Source organism: Ranitomeya imitator, chromosome 2 (genome assembly GCF_032444005.1).
Source record: "Ranitomeya imitator isolate aRanImi1 chromosome 2, aRanImi1.pri, whole genome shotgun sequence".
In the NCBI taxonomy this organism is placed as follows: Eukaryota; Metazoa; Chordata; class Amphibia; order Anura; family Dendrobatidae; genus Ranitomeya; species Ranitomeya imitator.
The window spans coordinates 543,618,533-543,645,886 of record NC_091283.1 but is presented as its reverse complement, the minus strand read 5'-3'; the positions used below and the strand labels follow the sequence as shown (position 1 = coordinate 543,645,886).

At 49.3% G+C, this 27,354-nt stretch overlaps 1 protein-coding gene across 3 annotated transcripts in view; it reads left to right on the top strand.

Moving 5' to 3' along the window:
- The window catches only part of CHD6 (chromodomain helicase DNA binding protein 6), a 252,579-nt gene that overhangs the window by 103,276 nt on the left and 121,949 nt on the right, over positions 1-27,354 (top strand). For all 3 annotated transcript variants that reach the window (XM_069751935.1, XM_069751934.1, XM_069751936.1), the window contains exons 9-12: positions 7,561-7,647; positions 10,705-10,839; positions 17,663-17,784; positions 17,874-18,117. In XM_069751935.1, coding sequence (XP_069608036.1) covers positions 7,561-7,647; positions 10,705-10,839; positions 17,663-17,784; positions 17,874-18,117 — 588 coding nt within the window. The remainder of the gene's footprint in view (positions 1-7,560; positions 7,648-10,704; positions 10,840-17,662; positions 17,785-17,873; positions 18,118-27,354) is intronic.

Genomic DNA, 27,354 nt, shown 5'->3' with positions numbered 1-27,354 from the left:
TGCCCCCTCTGTGTCCAGCTGCCTTCTGCCCCCCTGTGTCCAGCTGCCTTCTGCCCCCTCTGTGTCCAGCTGCCTTCTGCCCCCCTGTGTCCAGCTGCCTTCTGCCCCCTCTGTGTCCAGCTGCCTTCTGCCCCCCTGTGTCCAGCTTTACTGCCCCCCTGTGTCCAGCTGCCTTCTGCCCCCGTGTCCAGCTGCCTTCTGCCCCCTCTGTGTCCAGCTGCCTTCTGCCCCCTCTGTGTCCAGCTTTACTGCCCCCCTGTGTCCAGCTGCCTTCTGCCCCCGTGTCCAGCTGCCTTCTGCCCCCTCTGTGTCCAGCTGCCTTCTGCCCCCTCTGTGTCCAGCTTTACTGCCCCCCTGTGTCCAGCTGCCTTCTGCCCCCTCTGTGTCCAGCTGCCTTCTGCCCCCCTGTGTCCAGCTGCCTTCTGCCCCCCTGTGTCCAGCGGCCTTCTGCCCCCCTGTGTCCAGCGGCCTTCTGCCCCCTCTGTGTCCAGCGGCCTTCTGCCCCCTCTGTGTCCAGCCTTCTGCCCAAACCCCCCCCCCCCCCCCCCGATCGCCGCTCTCCGCTCTTAATAGAAAAAAAAAAAAGTTCTACTTACCTGCCGCGCTCCTCTCTCCACGCAGCTGCACTGTGCACTCGCCGGCGACTGACAATGACGTCAGACGCCGGCGACCTGCACGCTGCGGCTGGCGGCTGTTAACTATTGACGTGCGGGCGCGGGCCCGCATGTCAATAGCGTACAGCTGCAGCGCCGGCCGCCGCTAAGGGCCCGGTTCAGCCTGCGGCTGCCGGTAGGGGCCCGGTGAGCAGGTAAGAGGGGGCCCAATGCGGGCCCCCTCTGCTCACCGGGCCCCTTACGCCAGTCACGGCTGTAATGCCCTGATGGCGGCCCTGAGCTCAATGTAGCTATGGAGCCTGCAGGCTCAGCAAAACAGTGCACTGTAAAGTCAGTAAATTGTTGCAATTATGACCCCAGGGGAGAGGAGGGTCAGGGAAGCAAGGCTGAGAACCAAAAGAGTCCAGCATACAGTATCTCTGTTCAATGCACTCCCTTCCTCTCTGCAGCGTAATGAGAGATAACAGTAGCCCCAGCGATAGGAGACAACAGAAACTCAGCAGGGTGAGTGATAAGTTGGATCTCTAGCAGGTTTATCCTCGGTGCAGGGGGGAGGAGCACAGACAATAATGCAGACTAATGCAGACGCTGGGAGCCGGCCAGAGTTTATGTAGTTAATGAGGGAGCACGGGTCCCCGTCTCTCAGGGCACTCAGGGCACACACTGCACATTCCCCCTCTCATACCTCCAGGATTTCCAGCTAGTCCGTCCAGAGCCAAGTACCAGCACTCCGAGTCCCTCTCCTTCCAGGTGCACTGTTAGAAAATGGCTGCCGCCTCATGCAGACACTGCTCTCCACCAAGGTATCTCTGGATTAAATCCAGCTGCGGCCGTGATACCGACCTCCTCAGAAGCCGGATGCCTCCAGGTGCCCAGGGGAGCCCAGCGATACCGGTACCAGATCTCTCTGGGTAATATAGCTGCGGGTTATGGTTCAGGGTAATCGGAGCTCCAGCCAGGCACGTCTTTCCTGCTCCACTACAAAGCCACACCCCCGAGAGATGCACTTTTATTTAATAGGTGTCATTCTTAAATTAAAAAAAAGGCAGCCTCAGATTGCTGATCGGTACTCTTTAAACAGGCCCAGTCATCACCCGTATATACTTGAGTATAAACCGAGTTTTTCAGCACATTTTTTGTGCTGAAAAGGCCGAGGGGGTTTATACTCGAGTGAGGGTCCAGAAGATGGATGGGGGAGCGGCAGCGGTGGTACATCGGGTCACAGGGGCAGGAGCCGGCTGATGCAGCTAACTCCTGTTCCAGCTGCTAAAGAGAAATGATTAGTCACTGCGCTGGCAGTGAATATTCATATCTCTGTAATAGCACGCACAGTGTCAGCCGCAGCCGTCTCCTGTAGCGGCCGGGCGGTCCTGTGTGCCTGCTACTTAAGAGAAATGAATATTCACCTCTCTCCACTCCCAGTGACTATTCATTTCTCTTAAGTAGCGGGCACACGGGACCGCCCGGCTGCTGCTGACACTGTGCGCGCTACTTGCCGTATTTTTCAGACTATAAGACGCACCTAAGTTTTAAAGGAGGAAATTAGGGGGAAAAAAAAAACAGTGGTCACGTGTGCCGATACTTAAGAGAAATGGCCGCTGGCAGCAGCAGGAAGCAGGCGGCTGACAGTGCGCGCCACTGAAGAGGAATGGATACTCACCGGAATCTGATGAACACTATTCAGGCAGCTGTGCTCTCCTTGTGAGCAGCGCATGATGTCCCTGCCATGCGCTGCTTACAAGCATTAAGCAGCTGCTGGCATCGGAGCAGGACGCTGCGACTGCAAGGGAGCAGAGGAAGGTAAGAGTAAAGGGTTTTTTTAAAAATCTTTTCCAATGGGGCCATGGATACCAGGACTGGGATGGGGCCAATCATACCAGCAAGGGGATAGGGCCAATCAATCATACCAGGATGTCAGGAAGAAATGAATATGCATTGCCCTCCACGCCCATGGGCGTGGAATGCAGTGCATAATCATTTCTCTTTAGCAGCGGGCACAGGAGTTAGCCGGAGCCGCCGGCTCCTGCCTCTGTGACCCGCTGCTTTTATGATACCGCTCCCCCAGCACAGCCAGAGCCAATATATCCAGACTATAAGATGCACCCCCCATTTTCCTCCACATTTTGGGAGGGAAAAAGTGCATCTTATAGTCTGAAAAATACTGTAATAGCAATGAATACATAATGCTCTCCATACACATAGTCCCGGCGTGGGGAGTGGTGAGTATTCCAGCAGCTGTGCTCTCCTTGTGAGCAGCACATGACGTCCCAGCCATAAAGCAGCTGCTGGCATCAGAACAAGACGCTGCGAGGGAGCACTGTAAGGTAAGTATAATAGTACTAGATGGTGGCCCGATTCTAACGCATCAGGTATTCTAGAATATGCATGTCCACGTAGTATATAGCACAGCCACGTAGTATATTGCCCAGCCATGTAGTATATTGCCCAGTTACGTAGTATATTGCCCAGCCACGTAGTATATTGCCCAGCAACGTAGTATATTGCCCAGCGATGTAGTATATTGCCCAGTCACGTATATTGCCCAGCCACGTTAGTATGTAGTATATTGCCCAGCCACGTAGTATATTGCCCAGTCACGTAGTGTATTGCCCAGTCATTTAGTATATTGCCCAGCCACGTAGTATATTCCCAGTCACGTAGTATATTGCCCAGTCTCATTGCCCAGCCACGCAGTATATTGCCCAGTCACGTAGTATATTGCACAGCCCATGTAGTATATAGCACAGCCCATGTAGTATATAGCACAGCCCACGTAGTATATTACCCAGCCATGTTGCACAGCCCACGTAGTATATTGCACAGCCCATGTAGTATATTGCCAAGCCCACGTAGTATATAGCAATGTGGGCATCATATACCTGTTTAAAAAAAGAATTAAAATAAAAAATAGTTATATACTCACCTTCCGGAGCCCCCGGATCCAAGGGAAGCGGTTACCGACGCTCCTCCCGTGCTCCGGTCTCAAGAGTGCATTGCGGTCTCGCGAGATGATGACGTAGCGGCCTCGCGAGACCGCTACGTCATCATCTCGCGAGATCGCAGCATGGACTGGTTACCGGAGCGTCGCGAATGGGAAAGGCCTGTTGTGGATCCGAGGGGCTGACGGACGGTGAGTATATAACGATTTTTTTTTTTAATTATTATTATTTTTAACATTAGATCTTCTTACTATTGATTCCGCATAGGCAGCATCAATAGTAAAACGTTAATCACACAGGGTTAATGTCATGATCCAGTTCTGAGATTATGTTCATCTCTCTTGTCTCTGGACTGGTCATGTGGGAGTTAATCCTCTCTGCCTCACTCTGAAGCTGGCTGAGCTATTTAAGTCCTCTGCTGCCTGTGGGGCAGTGTCAGCTATAGTTCATCCTGCACTGTTTGAGCTCCTGACCTGGATCCCTGTACTAGTGTTCCTCTTTGCCTCTGACTGACTGCACCCGTTTATGACTTGTTCTGACTTTTGGCCTGTACCCCGACTCCGTCTTACGTCTCACATTTTGATTACCACGTTCCCGGTAGGTTCTGACGTCTTGCTTGTTCCCGACTATTCTCTGCTCGCCCCTTCTGTACCGCGTTGCTATCTCCGTGTATGACCTTGGCTTGTTTCATGTCCCTTTCATTACATGTGACACCTGTGTTGTTGTTCAGTGTTGCTGTGCTGTGTGTGCAACCTCCTTTCCTTAACCAGCACCCCCTGGTGGAGGTTGCTCTATACTGCACTGCAGCAGCACATTACAGTTAATAGCAGCGTTAACCGAGTGCGTTACACTACAGCATAGCGCGGTCGGTTAACGCTGCCATTAACCCTGTGTGAGCGCTGACTGGAGGGGAGTATGGAGGGGGCACTGACTGCGGGGAGGAAGGAGCGGCCATGTTGCCGCCAGGCTGTGCCCGTCGCTGATTGGTCGTGGCTGTTTTGCCGCGACCAATCAGCGACTTGGATTTCCATGACAGACAGAGGCCGCGACCAATGATTATCCGTGACAGACAGAAGGACAGACGGAAGTGACCCTTAGACAATTATATAGTAGATATTTTGTTTTTATGTTTTTTTGATGGGGGCCATGCATACAAGGATAGGGATGAGGAGCGATGCAGACAAGGATAGAGATGAGGAGCCATGCAGACAAGTATAGGGATGAAGAGCCATGCATACAAGGATAAGGATGAGGAGCTATGCAGACCAGGATAGGGGTGAAGAACCATGCAGACCAGGATAGAGATGAGGGGACAATGCATACAAGGATGGGGTTGAGGAGCCATGCATACCAGGATAGGGATGAGAAGCCATGCATACCAGGATAGGGATGAGGAGCCATGCATACCAGGATAGGGATGAGGGGGCATGCATACAAGAATAGGGATGAGGAGCCATGCATACCAGGATAGGGATGAGGAGCCATGCATACTAGGATAGGGATGAGGATCTATGCATACAAGAATAGGGATGAGGAGCCATGCAGACCAGGATAGGGATGAGGAGCCATGCATACTAGGATAGGGATGAAGAGCCATGCATTCTAGGATAGAGATGAGGAGCCATGCATACCAGGATAGGGATGAGGAGCCATGCATACCAGGATAGGGATGAGGAGCCATGCATACCAGGATAGGGATGAGGAGCCATGCAGACCAGGATAGGGATGAGGAGCTATGCACACCAGGATAGGGATATTTTATTGGCTGATGTTATCTCTTATGCATGCATAAGGCTGTGTGCACACGTTCCAGATTTTTCGCTCTAAAAATGCGATAAAACCGCAAAAAACCGCATCCATTAAGCATCCTATTAATAGAATGCAATCCGCAATTTTTGTGCACATGTTGCGTTTTTTTTTCCACAAAAAAACACATTGTGGTAAAAAAAACGCAGCATGTTCATTAATTTTGCGGATTTTTTGCGGATTTCCCGCCATTTAATGCATTGGGAAGCTAAGAAAAATGGGGAAAAATCCACACAAAAAAAAAAACGCGAGAAAAACGCGCAAAAACTGTGAAAAAAACGCATGCTGATTTCCTGCAGAAAAAGTCTGGTTTTGTTCAGGAAATTTCTGCAAAGAATCCTGACGTATGCACATAGCCTAAAAGTCATCACTTCTTGACAGGATGTTCTGTGTAACTCATGCTACAAACTGTATGGAGACGATTGATCAAAATCATGTTTCTTTGTCCCTTTACAGTTTGCACATTCATGATGTTTGCAGCATGTAAAACTATTGTCGCTCTTTGTCTGTAAACCCATGGAAATTGACCCTTAGGGTACTTTCACACTAGCGTTTTTTTAAATCCGTCACAATGCGTCGTTTTGCAGAAAAAACGCATCCTGCAAAAGTGCTTGCAGGATGCGTTTTTTCCCCATAGACTTCTATTGACGACGCATTTGCGACGGATTTGCACACTTCGCATCCGTCTTGCGACGGGATGCGTCGTGCTTTGGCGGACCGTCGGGAGAAAAAAACCCTACATGTAACGTTTTTTTCTCCCGACGGACCGCTTTTTCCGACCGCGCATGCGTGGCCGGAACTCCGCTCCCACCTCCCCGCACCTTACAATGGGGCAGCGGATGCGCCGGAAAAATGCATCCGCTGCCTCCATTGTGCAATGCAGCAAACGCTAGCATCGGAATCTCTCCCCGACGCATTGCGACGGGGAGATTCCGACGCTAGTGTGAAAGAAGCCTAACTGTGTACAATAGCTGCCATTGTGGTGCTGGAAGACTTGATAGAACAGAACCATGTATGACCCAAACAGGTGTCCATCAGAGCATAGATCAGCTGGACTCTTGGCGGAGTACTAGTTGTGGTGAAATATGTGTATCTATCTATCTATCTATATGTGTGTAGGGATATATGTCTAGGGTTATATGTGTGACCAGTGATGATGTAACCTCTGTCCTGAAGGCAAGTCGCACCTAGGTGTTAATAGGTACTTCCTTGGGACTAGTAGAAATTCTGTCTCCAGATCTCACCAGGAGGTCTAGCTAGAGCCAAAAAGAAGGTAACATTTGGCACCTCTGAGGTCTTGGAGGGGAGATGCTAAATTGCGGCCTGAGGTGATGTGTTCCTGAGAACCTTTTCACAAGAGAAAATAATATATTCATTAGTAGAGCGGCCGTGCCCAATTAAACAGACTTATGATATTAACCTGGGAGGTCGGTCTAGAAACCTGACCTCAGACCAAAGTTATAAATTTAGGCTGCAGACAGAGAATTGTGTTCACATGTGAGGGCAGCCTGAGAAGCTGATGTGTTCCACCAACTCCATTCACCCCCCCTCAGGGAGCAGAAAGCAAACTACCAGTTAAATGATTTCTGTAAGTTTTTCTCCTGTTTATTTTGACACTGTTTTGCATAAGTTGTATGTCTTTTTATTATCATATTTTTATACCTTTTTCTTATTGTAAGCATTGAACTTTTTGTTCTTAAAGTACAAAACTTTAACAAGCTGAACCTTGAATGTTCTAAAATAATCCTTAGCCTAAAGGTGTGTGAGCCTTATGAGTGATAGTCAGATTTTTATTAGTATTATTATTAGTCCGGGACTCATCGCTCGTGTATTCGATGAGTGGTGGCAGCGCGTATGAGCAGGTGTGTGGCCTGGGTCAGTGTGTTATTTATGCTCCCATTACATCATAGGACAGAGGTTGAATGCTGGGACTGAGACTGGGGAGATAGATTAACCCTTGCAGGCACAACCCCAAGTCATGTGTGAGAGCAGGCACGTGACGAATAAGTGACACCACGGAGAAGGGATCCGTGACACTAGTCATAACGGCTTTTTGGATAATCTTAGAGATCTAAAGTGTATTGTTGTAAATAGAATAGCAGATACTGTATATTTCTTGCATATAGGTTGATCTGATCGTTTTAATGGAAATGCAATACTAAAACATGGTTGCTTACATTTTGTTTACATTTCTCTCTTAGCCAGATGAAGATATGTTTAATCCAGACTATGTGGAAGTGGACAGAATTTTAGAAGTTGCTCATACAAAAGACTCTGACACAGGAGAGGTAAGTTGACCATTTTTCTCATTCAATGTACATGCCTACTGTCCACAGTAAATGCAATGGTAGATGGGGATATACGATAAATCTGCGGTGCTGCTGCTTTTTCTCATCTATCAGGTTACATTGGGGGCTTATCGACAGCATTACAGAATGCTGTAAATAAGCCCCTAATGTTGGTGGGCTTAGCTCACCTTCGATTTTGGGGGTGACAGGTTCCCTTTAATCAAGCATAGTCCAATATAATTTTTAGATTGAAAGTTTTTTTTTATAAGTTTAGTAGTTTAGAACCTCATTCAAGGATAGTGCTGTAAGAAATCTGCAACAGTTTTTATAGCAGTTTCTTGCCTCAATTGGCTGCAGAGATGTTACGATAACCAATTGGTTTCATGTAATTGTTAGTGGTAAAGTCTCAGGTATATGTTTGTGGACCATTACTTATTTACCACTGATAAATAAAACCAAGATATTCATATGCCAAATACCTTCAAAGTCCAGGTTGTGGTCGGTGTAGAAAAAAATCTTTCTGTGGTTGACTGAAGAAATCCAGGGATTTTGCTGCAGCAAATCTAAATGTGGGGAGTCCTGGCCTGTCAAGAGGAAGATGAGACACGAGACCCAACAATGCAGACGAGCTGAAGTCTGCTATCAAAGCAACCTGGGCTTCCATAACACCTCAGCAGTGCAACAGACTGATCACCTCCATGCCATGTCGCATTGATGCAGTAATTGATGCCAAAAGAGCCCCGACCAAGTTTTTGAGTGCATTTACTGAACATACATTTTCGTAGGCCAACATTTCAGATTTTAAAATCATTTTTTCAAGCTGGTGTTATAAAGTATTCTAATTTACTGAGATAATGACTTTTTGGTTTTCATTGGCTGCACACCATAATCATCAACATTAACAGGAATTAACACTTGAAATAGATCTCTCTGTTTGTAATGACTCTATATAATATACTAGCTATTAAACCCGTTCTACGCCCGGGTGGCGATCATTTATATTAGTATATGGTCTCCATCCTGGTATGTGCTGCTTCCATCCTGCGCCCTAATCTTGTCATGAGCTGCTACCATCTTGCGCCCCCACCCTGTTGTATGCTGCTCCCATCCTGCGCCCCCTTCCTGTCATGTGCAGCCCCATCCTGAGCCCTCATCCTGTTTTGTGCACCTCCATCTTGTTTTGTGCTACTCTCTTCGTGTGCTCTCATCCTGTCATGTGCTCCCATTCTGTGCCCCAATTCTGGTATGTGCTGCCCCCATCCTGGTAGGTACTACTCCAATTCTGCGTCCCCATCCTGTCATGTGGTGCTCTCATCCTGCGGCCCCCATCCTGTCATGTGGTGCTCTCATCTTGCACCCCCATTCTGTCATGTGCTGCTCCCTACCTGCACCCCCATTCTGTCAACTCTATAGCATAAGGCAGCTCCCATAGGCAGACTTTGTAGTATAAAGCAGCCCCCCACAGGCAGACTCTATAGTATAAGACAGCACCCCATAGGCAGACCCTGTAGTAGAAGGCAGCACCCCATAGGCAGACCCTGTAGTATAAGGCAACACCCCCCCCCCACAGGCAGACCTATAAGGCAGCACCCCTCCCCCCACATGCAGACTCTGCAGTATAAGGCAGCACCCCACTCCCCCACAGGCAGACTCTGTAGTATAAGGCAACACCCCCTCACAGGCAGACCCTGTAGTATAAGGCAGCACCCCATAGGCAGACTCTGTAGTATAAGGCAACCCCCCTCCCCCACAGGCAGACCTATAAGGCAGCACCCCTCCCCCCACATGCAGACTCTGTAGTATAAGGCAGCAGCACCCCCATAGGCAGACTCTGTAGTATAAGTCAGCACCCCATAGGCAGACCCTGTAGTATAAGGCAACACCCCCCCCCCCCAGAGGCAGACCTATAAGGCAGCACCCCTCCCCCCACATGCAGACTCTGTAGTATAAGGCAGCACCCCACTCCCCCACAGGCAGACTCTGTAGTATAAGGCAACACCCCCTCACAGGCAGACCCTGTAGTATAAGGCAGCACCCCATAGGCAAACTCTGTAGTATAATGCAGCACCACCAAAAGCAGACTCTGTAGTATAAATCAGCACCCCATAGGCAGACCCTGTAGTATAAGGCAGCACCCCATAGGCAGACTCTGTACTATAAGGCAGCAACTCCCCCCCACAGGTAGATCCTGTAGTATAAGGCAGCACCCCCCCCCCCACAGGCAGACTCTTTAGTATAAGGCAGCACCCCCCTCCCCCACAGGCAGACCCTGTAGTATAAGGCAGCACCCCCCCACAGGCAGACCCTGGAGTATAAGGCCGCACCCCCCACAGGCAGACCCTGTAGTATAAGGCAGCACCCCATAGACAGACTCTGTACTATAAGGCAGCAGCCCGCCCCGACAGGCAGACCCTGTAGTATAAGGCAGGATCCCCCCACAGGCAGACCCTGTAGTATAAGGCAGCCCCCACACACGCTACGCTACTGCCGGATGCGTAACTCTGTGGACTTCTCAGGCGCGTCGCGCTTGTGCAGTCTATAAAGGCTTCGGACAGAGTGACGCTCCTAGCATTATATTATAGATTAGTTTCACTTTTTATATTGAAGAACTGAAATAAATTAACTTTTTGATGCTAATTGACCCATATTAAGAGATGGCATCCAGGCCCTTCTTGAACCTGTTTAGTAAACCTTCATGAAATCCTTCCTCCATATGATATAATGTATGGTTAGTTCAGTCTTCCACTTGCTATAAGAGCTGATTGAGGGAGGTTAAAGAAGCTGTACCCATAAAAATTTATTTGTAGGCCTCAGTTCTTTTTTTAAAAAGGATTTTCTTTGTAGGGTAACCTTGTAAAGAGGATCTGTTACCACATTTTTGCCAACTAGTATGAGAGCAACATGATATAGAGACATAGACTCTGATTTCAGCAATGTTCCACTTACTGGGCTGCCTATAGTAGTTTTGAAAAAATTCCTGCTTCATCAAAACTGCAGTAAGCAGCACAGAATTTGACAGCATAGTAATTAAAGAACATAAATTGTATTTTTTCACAGGAGGTGACTCATTATTTAGTGAAATGGTGCTCGCTGTCATATGAAGAAAGCACATGGGAGCTTGAGGAAGATGTTGACCAAGGCAAAGTCAGGGAGTTTGAAGCCCTGCAAGTTCTCCCTGACATCAACATAATGGTATGGAAACATAGATTTTATTTATTAGTGGAATTAAGACCCATGCATCACAGAACAGCAAAAGATCTTTTGTTAAGCGAAATATCTTTGACCTTTGATTGCTCACTGGCAGATTATTCTTAGAATTATTGTTCGTTCATTTGCCGTGGTCAGTGACCTTGTATGGCCAGTTTGAAAGGCTTTTAACAGCCGATATAGAATAAATTGTGTATGACTGCCTTTGTGTAATGATGGCTTACTAGACGATCATTCAATCATGACTTCTATCATCTACGTACTTGTATGTACTGGATATTGCCGCCATAAAGAGTTATTCCCTCTAAGGTGGCTATCTCTGCCTGTCCAACAATGAATAGAACAGAGGTCGATCATGTACATCTCCACTCGGTTCAATACAGGGCTGCACAGAGCCTTATTCCAAGGTTCCAGAGCCCTTTGCTCAAGACCCCCAGCAATCAGTAATTTATCGTCTGTCTTAGGAATTTCTCTATCGCCTCTCATTGGGGGACACAGGAACCATGGGGTGTATGCTGCTGCCACTAGGATGCTGACACTATGCACAAAAAAAGTTAGCTCCTCCTCTGCAGTGTACACCCACCGACTGGCATTATGCACTTTAGTTTAGCTTAGTGTCAGTAGGCGGTGGACACTGGTCTTTCATTAGACCTTTATCTACCTCAACGTGCGTTGTTTTCTTTCAGGTTTTTTCTGGAGGGATACAGGGTGAACAGTCACACCTGTAGTCCCACAATACGGACTATGAGTACGGCGTGTACTGCCACCCCATATCCTCATAGATCCCTCAGCAGGACCATGATCCTAGCACACAAGCGTGCTCAGAAGTCTGGTCCTAGCTCCGTCCCCCACCCACTCGCCCACCAGAGCCTGTCGGTTGGAGGAGACGAGAACGTCCATCACAGCTCCCTGGAAGTCTGATACCTTCACCGGTTTGAGGTTAGTACCGGACGACGTGGGATGTTTAGGTGAATATTCCTGCTCCTCTTCCTCTGGGTCCTTCTCTGGCTGGCGGGGGTGGCCTAGGAGGAGTCATGTCTCCTTCGCGCTGCTCCCCCGCACTGTCTGGGTGACCGTACTGCCCTTTTTGCTGCAGCTGTTCCTTTCTCCGAGCGCTGCTTTTTGCTGCCGCCGCTCCTTCCTCTCTGGCGCGGCGGCACACAGCCGCGCTGTTTTCCACCGGCGACCGTGCTTTTCTGTAGGGCCGGTGCGGCAGGCCTGCAGGCAGCTGTGCTGCCTTTTTCTGCGGCCGTGCTGTTTTCTGTCCTGGTGCGGCCGTCTTGCTGGCTTTCCTGGCTGCACGTCCGCCGTCGCCGCGGCCCTCTCCGGCGGTCGTCGGCCTCTAATTTAGGCCCCGGCTTTTCCCGGGGCCTACTTCCGGCCGCGACTCCGTCCACTTCCTGCTTTCCATCGGGCGGGTTTTTCTCCCGCCCAACTGGTTCATTTCAGTGAGCTCCGCCCACCGGCGCCATTTTGGCGGTACTGACCCGACGGTTAGCCCCGCCCACTTTCTCCTGCTCCCCCAAATTTGTTTTTCGGCGCCAGGAATGCCTTGCTCCACTCCTTGCGGCTGCAGCTGGTCCCGGACAGAAGAGTGTACCAGAAGTCTGCTGTCTGCCTGCATTTCTGCGTTAAGCATCATCGCTATCTGAGGTGCATCTTCTATCAAGATCCTCCTCTGGGCAGCTATGCATCCTTTCCATCCGAAGATCGCTTCGCCTGTCGTGAGTAGCTCTGCTCTGCAGACTGACACTCTCCTCTGCCTTCCTGTCCCCTAACCTTCTGGCATTTCTCACATGTCTAATTCTAAGGGAGGTTGCTCCCGCCCTCCTACTTCTGCCTTAGTCAAACACTTTGCGTTGTCGTCTTGGAACTGCAATCTTCCCTTAGGTCAATCCTCTCTCTCAGCCCTGCAGCAACCCCTGCCCAGGACCCTCCCGCTGTTCTGCTATAGAGCGAAGACTCCACTCCAGCCTGGGTTTCCTCTCTATCACAATCCATAGCGGATCTAACACCGCTGTTTAAAACCCTTGTGTCTGTGGTTGATAGGTTGCCCCTGCAGACCCCCGCAGTAGCCAACGGGTTGCAGGAGGCTCCGTCTGAGCCTTCCGTTATAGGCCGCAAAAGGTCCAGACAGGAACGCTGGTCTGAGTCCTCTTCCCGTTCCATCTCGCCCCACGGTCCTTCTCTGCGGTCGGCTTTTCCCCGGTCCTCCTCCCCTGAGTCAGGCGAGGCTTTCTCTGTTGCGCCTTCGGAGGATATTTCAGCGCTGGATTCAAACCAAATCTATAGCATAAGGGATATGGTTCAGAACCTCATTGGAGCGATAAATCAGACCTGTGGCATCACATATTCCGCTACGGAACCCGCAGACCAGGCGGTTTCCTTTAGACGGGCTAAACCACCTTCCAAGGTTTTCGCTCCTCACCCTGAATTAGAGGATATCATGACCAGAGAAAGAGAGAATCCGGCCAGACGCTTTTAGAGAGGAAAGCGCCTTGGCGTTTTATATCCCTTTTCTCCGGAGATCACTGCTAATTGGACTGCCTCTCCCTCGGTGGATCCTCGGGTTTCCAGGCTGTTGAAAGACCAATACTTTTCTTCCGCTATCTGGCGGAGCATCTCTGAAGGATTCTAATGATAATCATAGAATCCTTTGCGAAGTATCCAAATGGGCCAAACAGCTCCGTCAGGGCATCCCGGACGGGGCTCCACCTAGACAGCTAGCGGAGCTTGCCAGCCAGATTTTTCATGCAGGTGAATACCTGGTCTACGCTTCCCTGGATGCCGCGTCTTGTGCGACTCAGGCTTCCAGCAATGCTGTTCCCTTCCGTCGGACCATTGGCTCAAGGCCTGGCAGGCGGATTTGTCTTCCAAAAAGTCCCTTACCAGCCGGCCTTTTCAGGGTTCACGCAGCAGAGGCCACAGGCACGTCACGAGAAGAAGGTATTCTTTAGGCCCACTCCTTCCTGGCGTTCTCACTACTCCCAAGGTAGATCCTCCAGGTTTAGGACTGGACCCCAGCCCACTTCCCAGGCTGGGCAGCCGTCTCCTCTTCCTCAGGAACTTCTGAATCTCCTCAGTAGAGGGCGCATGGGTCAGGGAAGTTGTATCCTTGGGATACAAAATAGAGTTCGTTTCACGACCTCGGGATCGTTTCTTTGAATCCCGACCTCTAAGACACCCCGCTCTAGTTCCGGGCTTTTTCGCGTCCATCGCTTCTCTCCTCAAAGCCGGGGTAATCGTTCCCGTCCCAGAAAAAGAACGGTTCACAGGTTTCTATTCAAACCTTTTTGTGGTACCGAAAAAAGATGGAAGGTTCGTCCCATTCTGGACCTCAAATTGCTGAACAGGAGAGTACGTCTGAGACACTTCAGGATGGAATCCCTTCGTTCAGTAATTGCTTCCATGGAGGCTCAAGAATTTCTGTGTTCCATAGATATTCAGGACGCCTACCTCCATGTCCCGATATTCCCGGGACATCACAGATTCCTGGGCTTTGCAGTGCTCCAGGACCTTTTCCAGTTTGTCGCCCTGCCGTTCGATTAACCGCTCCCAGGGTTTTCACGAAGATCATTGCGGCACTGATAGCCATCTTGAGGGTCAGGGGACTGGTACCTTTTCTGTACCTCGACGACATTCTCATCAAGGCTCCGTCCTTTTCTCAGGCTCGCGAGAGCCTCTCCATCGTCCTCGACACTAGCCCGTGTCGGCTGGCTTGTCAACAAGAAGAAATCCTGTCTTGTTCCTTCCCAGTGCCTCCTTTTTCTGGGCATGATTTTCGACACTCGTCAGCCCAAAGTCTTCATTTCCCGAGGGCAAGAGACCCATCCTTCATCGGGACGTACACTTGCTCCAGGGTCCTCAGCTTCCCTCCTTCCGATCGGCCATGAAGGTTCTGGAGAGGATGGTAGCAACATTGGAAGCGATACCCTTCACCCTATTTCATTCACAACCTCTTTAGCAGGCCATCCTGTCACAGTGGAACAGGTCTGTCTTGTCCCTGGATCGTCCAATCCGACACTCTCCCCGGGTCAAACGGTCCCTCAACTGGTGGCTGACGTCACCTCTCATCTCCCAGGTCAGGCCCTTCCTTCCAGTTCTCTGGCAGGTGGTGAAGACGGACGCCAGCCTGCTTGGCTGGGGCGCGGTGTTTCGCCACCTGACTGTTCAGGGTCGTTGGTCGGCGCAGGAGTCTTCTTTGCCGATCAACGTGCTCGAGATTCGGGCCATCTTTCTCTCCCTTCGTCTCTGGGAAAGGATTCTCAGGGGTCTACCTATCCAAATCCAGGCGGACAACGCCACGGAGGTGGCATATGTCAACCATCAGGGGGTGACTCGGAGTTCCTTGGCCGAGGTATGCAAGATCCTCCTCTGGGCAGAGGCAACGGTTCCGGTGATATCCGCGGTGCTTATCCCCGGCGTTGGCAATTGAGCCGCTGACTTCCTCATCTGCGAGGGCCTCGCGGCAGGGGAATGGTCCTTGCATCAGGAGGTCTTCCATCAGCTTTCTCTTCGATGGGGGACTCCGGACATGGACCTCACGGCGTCCCGAATGAACACAGGGAGGTTCCTCGGTTCTTCTCCAGGTCTCGCAGTGGGCGTCGACGCTCTGGCCATTCTCTTGTCGCAGTTCATGCTCCCCTATCTGTTCCCAACTCTTCCCTTGCTTCCCAAGCTGTTGAAAGGGATCAAGGCGGAGGGGTGCCGGTCATTTTGATCGCCCCGGATTGGCCCAGGAGAACTTGGTTTGCAGAGATAGTCAATCTTCTCACGGACGCCCACTGGCGCCTTCCAGACAGGCCCGATCTGCTGTCTCAGGGTCCGTTCTGCCACCCGAATTTTCGGTCGCTCAGTTTAACGGCATGGCTGTTGAGACCGCAGTTCTAAGAGCGTCTGGCCTTCCGGATTGGGTGATTCACACCATGACCCAGGCTAGGAAGCCTGCGTCTTCCAGGATCTACTATCGTACCTGGAAGGCTTAGTTCTGTTGGTGCGAGTCCAACCGCTTTTCGCCTATGTCCTTTTCCCTGCACTTCCAGCTTGGCCTTCCTTCAGGCAGGTCTGGATTCGGACTTTGCTCTTAGTTCCCTAAAGGGCCAGGTCTCTGCACTCTCTATCCTTTTTCAGAAGACGTTATCCTCTCAGCCACAGGTTAAGACCTTCCTTTAAGGAGTAGCCCATGCTGTCCCTCTGTACAGGGCCTCTGTGAATTCATGGGATTTAAATCTTGTGCTGGAAGCTCTGAGGGGTTCCCCCTTCGAGCCTCTCAGGGAGGTTTCCCTGTCTGTTCTATCTTGGTAGGTGGCCTTTCTTGTGGCCATCACTTCTATCCGCCACGTTTCCGAGTTGGCGGCCCTTTCTTGCCGACCTCCTTTCTTGGTCATCCACCAGGACAAGGTGGCCCTCGGGCCTCCGCCTTCCTTCCTTCCTAAGGTGGTTTCCACCTTCCACCTCAACGAGGACTTTGTTCTACCTTCCTTTTGTCCAGCTCCGACTCATCCTCTGGAGTGATCGTTGAACAAGCTGGACCTCGTCAGGGCAGTGAAGATCTACCTGGCTAGAATGGCCGCTTTCTGGAAGACTGATTCTCTTTTCGTCATTCCTGATGGCACGCGTAGAGGCCTGCTGGCTTTTAAGGCGACTATTGCTCGCTGGATCAGAACGGCAATTTTGGAAGCTTACCGGTTTAAGAACAGAGTACCCCCTCCTGGGATAAAGGCTCACTTTACCCAGGCAGTCTGTGCTTCCTGGGCGGTACACCACAGGGCTTCCGCCCTACAGCTTTGCAAAGCGGCATCCTGGTCTTCCATCCACATGTTCGCCAAATTTTACAAGGTCTGCGGATGCCAGCCTAAGCAGAAGGATCTTGCAGGTGGCAGTGGCAAGTTTTCTGACCTGATGGAAGTCTGTTTTTCCCACCTCAGGGACTGCTTTGGGACGTCCCATGGTTCCTGTGTCCCCCAATGAGAGGCAATAGAGAAAACAGGATTTTTGGTTGCTTACCGTAAAATCTGTTTCTCGGAGCCTTCATTGGGGGACACAGCACCCTCCCATGTTATTCAGTTTTTGTTGTTCTATGACTGTTCTCACGTTCAGAGTTCTCATGTTTTGTGGTTATGTTTTCAACCTTATTGTTTTTCTCCTACTGCTTTCTCACTAACTGAAGTGTATAATGCCAGTCGGTGGGGTGTACACTGCAGTGGAGGAGCTAACTTTTTTTGTGCATAGTGTCAGCCTCCTAGTGGCAGCAGCATACACCACATGGTTCCTGTGTCCCCCAATGAAGGCTCCGAGAAACAGATTTTACGGTAAGCAACCAAAAATCCTGTTTTTGCAAATAACACACTGAGGCTTTGTTTGTGTTACATTCCATACTTTCCACTTACACTCAAAGTGTAACTGTTGTTTTAGGAGAATTTGCAGTATGATGTTGGTCTCTGTCCAATACTTGCTCCTCATCCATAGGCTTTTATGGGCTTTGCCATCTCCTATCTCGGTAATGAGGAAATCTGTAGTCACTGAAAACCAATTTGACACCTTTCATCAATTAATTGAAATGGAACGCTTAATCCAGGAGGACAAAGAAGATTACTCTAATCTGAGTTGCTTATTTTCACATGTACTTTTGATTTATGAAATACAACTCTGTCTTTAACACTCAACAATCATTTGATGAGATTATTTGAATTGTGAGTAGTTTGGCTCTTCATAGTAACCCGCTGCACAAACAATGATTTGATTTGCTGTGGGAGGTGGAGATTTTGTAGATATTTGATAGTGTTTTTTGTTTTGTATTTTAATATAGGAGCGTCCGTCTTCTGACAGCTGGCAGAAGCTGGAGTGTTCCCGTACGTACAAAAATAATAACCAGCTAAGAGAGTACCAGCTGGAGGGCATGAATTGGCTACTCTTCAATTGGTACAACAGGTGAGATTCTATGCATCCATCCATCCATCCATCCATCTATTTCTGAGTTATCCAATTTTCTCATGTGTGGCTTTATGCTAAATTTGTAGGAAGAACTGTATTCTCGCTGATGAGATGGGCCTCGGAAAAACGATCCAGTCTATCACCTTTCTGTCTGAGATTTTCTTTATGGGCATCCGTGGACCTTTTCTCATTATAGCTCCACTTTCTACAATCACAAACTGGGAGCGAGAGTTTCGCACATGGACAGAGATGAATACTGTTGTGTACCATGGGAGCCAGATTAGTCGGCAGATGATCCACCAGTATGAAATGTCCTACAGGGATGTTCAGGTGAGCCTGCCACAGTAGGTAAATGTGACATTAAACAAGTTTTCCGGTTTTGGCAAAAAAAAAATTTGCTGTCATTCTATGTGATTGTAGTCTTAATTGTGACAGTGTCCCAATTTATCTCTGTATTCTCTGTGCAAGAGAACAGTGTTCAAGCAATTTGTATACTTGTTGTCATGTGCCAACTAGTTTCATCTGGCTCCACTCAGTTTTCTTCTATGGAAAGAAGCTAGGTGTGACTAGTCGGTGTGGGTCCTCAGCTCAAGTATGTAAATCGCATACATGCGGTCACATACAGTTGGTACGGAAAGTATTCAGACCCCTTTAAATTTTTCACTTTTGTTTCATTGCAGCCATTTGATAAATTCAAAACAGTTTTTTTTCACATTAATGTACACTCTGCACCCCATCTTAACTGAAAAAAAACAGAAATGTACAAACTTTTGCAAATTTAATAAAAAAGAAAAACTGAAATATCACTATCACATGGTCATAAGTATCCAGACTCTTTGCTCATACACTCATATTTAAGTCACATGCTGTCCATTTCCTTGTGATCCTCCTTGAGGTGGTTTTACTCCTTCATTGGAGTCTAGCTGTGTTTAATTAAACTGATAGAACTTGATTTGAAAGGCATACACCTGTCTATATAAGACCTCACAGCAGACAGTGCATGTCAGACCAAGTGAGAATCATGAGGTCAAAAGAACTGGCCAAGGCAAGGCAAGTTGTGGCAAGGCACAGATCTGGCCATGGTTGCAACAGAATTTCTGTAGTACTCAAGGTTCCAAGGGCACAGTGGCCTCCATAATCCTTAAATGGAAGAAGTTTGGGACCACCAGAAGTCTTCCTAATCCTGACCGTCCAGCCAAACTGGTGAGAGAGGTAAAGAAGAACCCCAAGATCACTGTGGCTGAGCTCCACAGATGCAGTAGGGAGATGGGAGTAAGTTTCACATAGTCAGCTATCACTGCAGCCCGCCACAAGTCGGGCCTTTATGGCAGAGTGGTCCGACGGAAGCCTCTCATCAGTACAAGACATATTAAAGCCTGCATAGACTTTGCTAAAAAAAACACATGAAGGACTCCCAGACTATGAGAAATAAGATTCTGTGGTCTGATGAGACGACTATAGACCTTTTTGGTGATAATTCTAAGCGGTATGTGTGGAGAAAACCAGGCACTGCTCATCACCTGCCAATACAATCCCAACAGTGAAACATAGTGGCAGCATCATGCTATGGGAGTGTTTTTCAGCTGCAGGGACAGGACTACTGGTTGTCATTGAAGGAAAGATGAATGCGGCCAAGTGCAGAGATATCCTGGATGAAAACCTTTTCCAGAATGCTCTGGACCTCAGACTTGGCTGAAGGTTCACCTTCCAACAAGACAATGACCCTAAGCACACAGCTAAAATAACAAAGGAGTGGCTTCAGAACAACTCTGTGACCATTCTTGACTGGCCCTGCCGTAAACCCAATTGAGCATCTCTGGAGAGACCTGAAAATGGCTGCCACCAACGTTCACCATCCAAACTGATGGAACTGGAGAGGATCTGCAAGGAAGAATGGCATAGGATCCCCAAATCCAGATGTGATAAACTTGTTGCATCATTACCAAGAAGACTCTTAGCTGTACTAGCTCAAAAGGGTGCTTCTACTCAATACTGAGCAAAGGGTCTGAATACTTGACCATGTGATATTTCAGTTTTTATTTTTTAATAAATTTGCAAAAATTACTACCTTTCTGTTTTGTTTTTTTTCAGTCAAGATGGGGTGCAGAGTGTACATTAATGAGAAAAAAAATGATCTTTCTCCTTTGCCTCATTGGGGGACACAGGACCATGGTTGTTATGCTACTGCCACTAGGAGTCTGACACTAAGTAAACACAAAAAGATTAGCTCCCTCTCTTCAGTATACACCCACACACAGGCTCCAGCCAAGCCTTTTTTAGCTTAAGGTACTGTCACACTAGACGATATCGCTAGCGATCCGTGACGTTGCAGCGTCCTCGCTAGCGATATCGTCCAGTGTGACAGGCAGCAGCGATCAGGCCCCTGCTGGGAGATCGCTGGTCGGGGAAGAAAGTCCAGAACTTTATTTCGTCGCTGGACTCCCCGCAGACATCGCTGAATCGGCGTGTGTGACACCGATTCAGCGATGTCTTCACTGGTAACCAGGGTAAACATCGGGTAACTAAGCGCAGGGCCGCGCTTAGTAACCCGCTGTTTACCCTGGTTACCAGCGTAAAAAAACAAACAGTACATACTTACATTCAGCTGTCTGTCCCTTGCCGTCTGGTTCCTGCACTGACTGCTGGCCGTAAAGTGAAAGCAGAGCACAGCCACAGCGGTGAGTCACCGCTGTGTGACTCACCGCTGTGCTGTGCTTTCACTTTCACTTTACGGCCAGCAGTCAGTGCAGGAACCAGACGGCAAGGGACAGACAGCTGAATGTAAGTATGTACTGTTTGTTTTTTTACGCTGGTAACCAGGGTAAACAGCGGGTTACTAAGCGCGGCCCTGCGCTTAGTTACCCGATGTTTACCCTGGTTACCGGGGACCTCGGGATCGTTGGTCGCTGGAGAGCTGTCTGTGTGACAGCTCTCCAGCGACCAAACAGCGACGCTGCAGCGATCCGGATCGTTGTCGGTATCGCTGCAGCGTCGCTAAGTGTGACGGTACCTTTAGTGTCAGTAGGAGGCACATGTGTCTTATTTTCAGACCACATCTTTAGCTTTTCATTTTTATTTTTTATTCTTAACTTTTTTCAACGGATTCCAAGGGGCAACGAATCCCTTAAAGGTGCCGCTATCCCCAAACCTACAACAGGGGGGAACGCAGAGTGTTGCCTACACGAATCCCCTCCGGCATCGTCTGCTTCCAGTATGCCTGAGGTATTTTTAGGGGAGACTGTTCCCTACAGGGCACCGCTTTCCCCTCACCAACAACAGATGGGAACATGGAGTGTTGCCTCCACGTACCCCCCTCTGCATTTAGGCTTAACCACCTCCGTTATGTGCCGGATCAACAGCTCTGTCCCATCCTGGGGGAGTGAACCGCTTGGATGTCCAGAGGCACCTATGGCGTCCGTGCAGCCCCCACTCCAACGCCGCTGATATACCTCTCCTTTCTGACTAAGGAGTGGTGGATGGAGGGTCCCCTGCACCGTTCACGCTACAGCAGCTGACCCGGAAGCAGAAACAGCCCGGGTCCTGCGCTTAATTTTCTCCTGTGGTGGCTCCATGCCGGGATGAACACCGCTGGTAAGAGGAGCTGGGTGTGCGTCTGGGCCATCGAAGGGTCAGTAACCCTGGACGGAGGGCTCCCGCAGGCGCGCTTGGAGCGTTATTCCCCATGGCGTCCCCTTTCCCTGCCCGGGACGCTCCGGCTGGTGGCGAAAATGTAGTCCCTGGCTCGGGCCTATCCTCGGCCGCAGGCCGGGAACTCCGCCCTCTTGATGACATTTCCAACAGTGGCTCCGCTCTCATCTTGGCGCTTTTTCTCACTGCAAGACTTCTCTTGGCGCTTCTCACGCCCCCTCTGCAACTCCCATCGGCCATTTTTCTCCACCCGGCCGGCTTTCTACACACTAGTACATGGCTGGCAGGCTCATCGTATTTCAGAGGGGCACAGTGCACTGGGAGGACCGTTGGGCCACATGACTGGGTAAGAACTCTGAGCTGCGGCACACACATTGGCCACTTCTCTTCAGTAATCACTTACAAGCCATGGCACTCCCTATTGGAGCATATAGGCAAAAGCAGGGACATACTGGGGTACATCATGTCACTTTCTAAGGCATCCAAGAAGGATAACAAGACACATACAGTGTTTTTCACCTCATGTACCACTTGCCAGACTTCACTGCCACGGGGACAGAGTACGCCACTCTGCAAGGCCTGTGATCACAAATGCATTCAGCAGCCCTCTGCCACTACCGAACCCAGTGTACCTAGTCCCCATGAGAGGGCTTTGCCACTGTCGCAGTCCTTGGCCTCTCTAGTTAATGCAATTGAGTCTTTCCAAGATCCCTCCACGGGTCAGGGCATTGGTCTGCCTATCTCGGAAGGCTCCTCTACCTCACGGGAACGGTCAGCAAGCATGTGTCGCTCTTTCGAAAACCCCACAGGCATCTAGGAAACGGACCCATAGCTCATCTCCCGGGCATTCTCGTGCCTTTGTATCCGTGGACTCCGTGTCCTGCTCCCCTTCACCCCGGGGCTTGCAGTGACCAGGACTCTGAATCCGATTCCGACATACCTCTTGATCTAGACTCTGCGGATTATAAGGCGACAGTGGACAGTCTCATTGGGACCGTGAACCAGACTTTGAAGGCTGACGAGGACTCCAATTCTGTCCCGGATGACGCGATGTTCTTTAAGAGGACCAAACGCCCTCATAGGGTCTTATCTAACCACCCCGAGTTTCGGGACATAGTTAGGCGGCATAGGGAGTGACCGGACAAACGCTTCGCAGGTCAGAAGCCTCTTGGGGCAAGATACCCTTTTTACCCGGATCTGCAGAAGGAATGGGCCGAATCCCCTCCAGTTGATCCGCCTATCTCCCGCCTGGCCACCAAAACCCTCTTATCCTTACCAGACGGGTCCTTGATTAAAGACCCCATGGACCGTCAGAGAATCTTGCCTGTTCTGTTTTCGAAACCTCGGGCTCGGCACTCTCTCCCTCCTTTGCAGTGGCGTGGGTGGCTAAAGCTATGGTCTCTTGGGCAGATACCCTGACCAGAACCATTCAGGATAGTGATCTTCCCCCGGAGGCAGCAGACCTGGCCAATCAGATTTCCTTGTTGGGGATTATTTGATGCACGTTCACTGGACATGGCTAACTGTGCTGCACTTGCAGCATCAAACGCCATCACCATCAGAAGGTCACTGAGTCTCAGGGAATGGTGAGTGTACGCTGCGTTCAAAAAGTATCTAACGTCTCTGCCTTACCAGAGCAGTCGCTTATTCGGAGAGAAGCTGTATCAGCTTATCTCGGACTCCACAGGAGGAAAAATAAGTTCCTCCCCCCCACAGAAGACTAGGCGACCTTTTCATCATCATCACCATAGAAATTTAAGCATACCAACTCACAAATTTTTATATTAAAAATATGTAATTTTATTAACAATAGAATCTATAAAACAGTAATCCAAAAGTATTATCAACAAGATATAACATCCAGAGCTATTTGAATATAAGGTATCGGTGCACCCAGTACACAGTCTCTATAGTCCAGGGCCCCCGAGGAAGCTGTGGGCGAAACGCGCGTAGGGGCGCGTGTTTACACTAATGGATGGAAATATTGGTAAGGACATTTGATGGAACTTTTTGTCCCTTTTACATCTGCTAGACTGAGGGGTCACTGGACTATAGAGATAGTTCCCTCTTAACCTTTGCAATAGTAGCACAATGTTACCATCCCTATATTGATTTTGCACTGGCACTTTAGTATGATATAGTGGTTGTGCATAGTGACTTACCTTGCTACTTATGCCCTAGTTCTATTTCCATGGTGTAACACTGTCTACTGGGTGCACCGATACCTTATATTCAAATAGCTCTGGATGTTATATCTTGTTGATGGTATGCTTCAATTTCTATGGTTATTACATACTAGGAAGTGCCACAGGGTGTTATCCCAAATCCTGGGTGGATTCACCAGGATTATTTAGTGATTATGGTATCTGTATCGGAGTCTGTGTACTTGACCTTTTCATCGTCCGCTACAGACCTGACTCCTGTCCTTTCGCAGCAATCCCTGTTGGTCCAATGTGAACTCCTTTTCCGGATCGGGGCTTTTCCCTCGGGGAGGGGGGGATGGGAGGGGGGACAGGGGTCCCCAGGTTTCGTATAAAACCAACCAGTCATGGAAGAGCCGAACTAAGCAATTTAGATCTAAGGGGTCTATGTCCCATAAATTTTTGGTCCAAAGACTCGCTGCTTTATCCAGTCGACACCAGCAGAATAGGCGGTCGTCTACTCCTGTTTAGTCATATCTGTCTCTCCGTCGTCGAGGACAAATGGGTCAAGGACCTGGTGTCTTCCGGATACAAGATAGTTTTCTTCCTGCCCTATGGGATTGTTCTTCCCCTCTCGCCCCACCGAAACAGAGGCCCAGGCTTTCCATTGAGCCATCCATTCGCTACGTCAAGACGGGGTCATTATTCCGGTCCCAGAAAACAAGAGGTTCAAAGGGTTCCACTCGAACTTATTCATGGTTCCGAAAAAGAACGGAATGGTGCTGCACTTTCTGGATCTGAACCTCCTAAACAAGTTCATCAAAGTCTGGCACTTCAGGATGGAGTCCCTCCATTCGGTCATCACTTCGATGGAGAAGGGGGAGTTCCTAGCATCCATCGACATCCGGGATGCTTACCTTTTATATCCCGATTTATTTTTTTTCCCTCCGCACCTAAGGTTCCTGTTTTTCTCCGTCCGCGAGGAACATTTCCAGTTTGCAGCCTTGCCCCTGGGCTTATTCACCGCTCCCAGAGTGTTCACAAAGGTCATGGCGGCCATCATGTACATTCTGCACTCTCGGGGCATGGTCGTTCTGCCTTACTTAGACGATCTCCTAATTAAGGGCCCGTCTTTCCAATCCTGCGTGGAGAGCGTCCGTATCACTTTGGATACACTTTCTCGCCTGGGCTGGCTGATAAACTTAAAACAAATCTTCTCCTGTCTCAGCTCAGCAGATATCCTTTTTAGGAATGACCCTGGGCACTTCCCAAGGGTTGGTGATTCTCCCTCAAGACAAGGTATTTGCTCTTCAACAGGGAGCCCGTTTCCTCTCTCTATCAGATTCGGCATGGGGGTCCTGGACAAGATGGTGGCAGCAATGGAAGCTGTTCCCTTTGCCCAGCTACACCTCCATCTTCTACAACTCGCGCTTTTATTGGCCTGGGACAGGAACCCGTTTTCTCTCGATCGTCTATGGCGCTTGTCTCCGTGGGTCAAGAGGGCGCTCAGGTGGTAGCCGTTGTGGTCTTTCCTAACCCAGGGGAAATCTTTTCTCCTGGTTCAATGGCTGGTGGTCACCACCGACGCCAGTCTTCTTGACTGGGGGGGGGGCCGTCTTTCGCCTTTGCAATGCTCAGAGGTGCTGGTCGCCTCGGGAGTCGCTTCTTCCGATCAACGTCCTGGAAATCCGGGCTATTCGGTTAGCCCTGCGGGATTCCATCACCTCCTGGCAGGTCGCCCCATCCGAATACAATCAGACATGGCGTATATCAACCATCAGGGGAGGCACCCGCAGCAGGGTGGAAATGCACGAGGTGGTACTCATTCTCCACTGGGCCGAGATGACCCACTCAGTCATCTTAGCAGTTCACATCCCAGGTGTTGAAAACTGAGCGGCAGACTTCCTCAGCCGTCAGGGTCTTGCCTCGGGGGGAGTGGTCACTTCATCCGGAGGTCTTCCAACAGATCTGTTATCACTGGGGGACTGCGGACGGGGATTTGATGGTATTAAGACTAAACGCCAAGGTTCCCGAGTTCATAGCTCGGTCTCGAGATCCAGAGGCCATTTGGGGCGGATACACTGGTCCTTCCGTGGCGTCAATTTCATCTTCCGTATGTGTTTCCTCCACTTCTGTTAGTCATCAGGAAGATCAAGGCAGAAAGGGTTCCAGTGATCCTAGTTGCTCCGGACTGGCCGCATCAGTGTGGTACGCGGAATTGGTGCAGCTCGTCGTCGACTTCCAGATCGACCAGATTTGCTCTCCCAGGGCCCGATTTACCACCAGAACTCAGGGGCCCTGTGTTTAACGACTTGGTCATTGAATCCTGGGTCCTACCACAAGCAGAGCAACAAAATACTAGTGATGTTTTGGAGTGTTTTTTTTTTTTTTTTTTTTTTCATGATTCCATAATTTTTTTCCTCAGAATTGAGTGATTCCATAATTTTTTCCCTATGCTTGGTTAAAAAAAGTAACCATTACTGACTACCACATTTTTTGTTCTTGATTTTCTTTTAGTGTTTCTTAAAGCCAGAAAGTTGGCATTTGAAATTACTTTAGTTTTGTGCTATGTCTGTGATCTGCTTTTTTTCTACAAAATTAAACAACTGAATGGACATCCTCCAAGGCCGGTGGTTCCATAATTTTTGCCAATGGTTGTATAATTGATCCAAATGGTACCGAAATATAATATGTGAAATAAAATATGACATAGTGCATAAAATACATATAATATATACATAATCAAAGTGAACATACATCTATATAAAAATAAATATAAAAACAAAATACGAGTGAAAAAAGGGAAAAATGTACAAAAATATGAAAAATAAAAACATTAACATTGTGTGACAAAACACTCTGGGATCGCCTTTGCTGGGGTCAAAGGACACGTGGTTTGTGCATTGAATCTGAGGCGTACAGCAGGTTTCTGAGCAGGCTGACCTCAGGTCAGATTTATTAACGTGAAAGCAACACAAAAAACAAAACATAAAAATAAATCCTAGCCTGTCCGGCACTAACTAAACAAATACGTTGCTATCTCAACAACTGGCGGGCTTCTCCCACCCAGCTAACATCATACAGATCTTGAGCAGAGCTCTTCACTCACGTTTGTCTCACACAGGCAGGCAATCTGTGTGCCCCAGGCAGACACTGGAAACACCCAGCTGGTCATCTTTTATTCCTGCAATCATTAACCCATTAGCACCCTGAAGATACTGAGTGGCCTAATTCACATAGGACAAACACCTGGGCGAGATATACCTGCCTCCATCTACCACACCAGCATGAGTCTTACATATCCCCCCCCCCTTGCTCAGACCACTCCGGTCGAGCAAGAACACTTTTGAAACAGTGCACTCGGGATAGGGCATCGGCGTTCCCCATCTGCACCCCAGGTCGGTGTTCCACCGTAAAAGAGTAAGCCTGCAGGGCAAGGAACCACCGGGTTACCCGACTATTACGGTCCTTGTGGAGGTGCATCCACTTGAGAGGGGCATGGTCGGTGACCAGCCTAAACTTCCTACCAGCCAGGTAATACTTGAGGGAGTCGAGAGCCCATTTAATGGCTAGGCACTCTTTTTCAACCACCGCATATCTCTGCTCATGTACATTCAGTTTCCGACTGAGATAGAGGACCGGGTGTTCGACTCCGTCCCTCAGTTGGGAAAGTACAGCTCCGACACCAGTATCAGAGGCATCAGTTTGTACCACAAACTCGCTGCTGAAATCAGGAGTCACTAGTACGGGCTGAGAGCACAAAGCCCGTTTCAGGCTG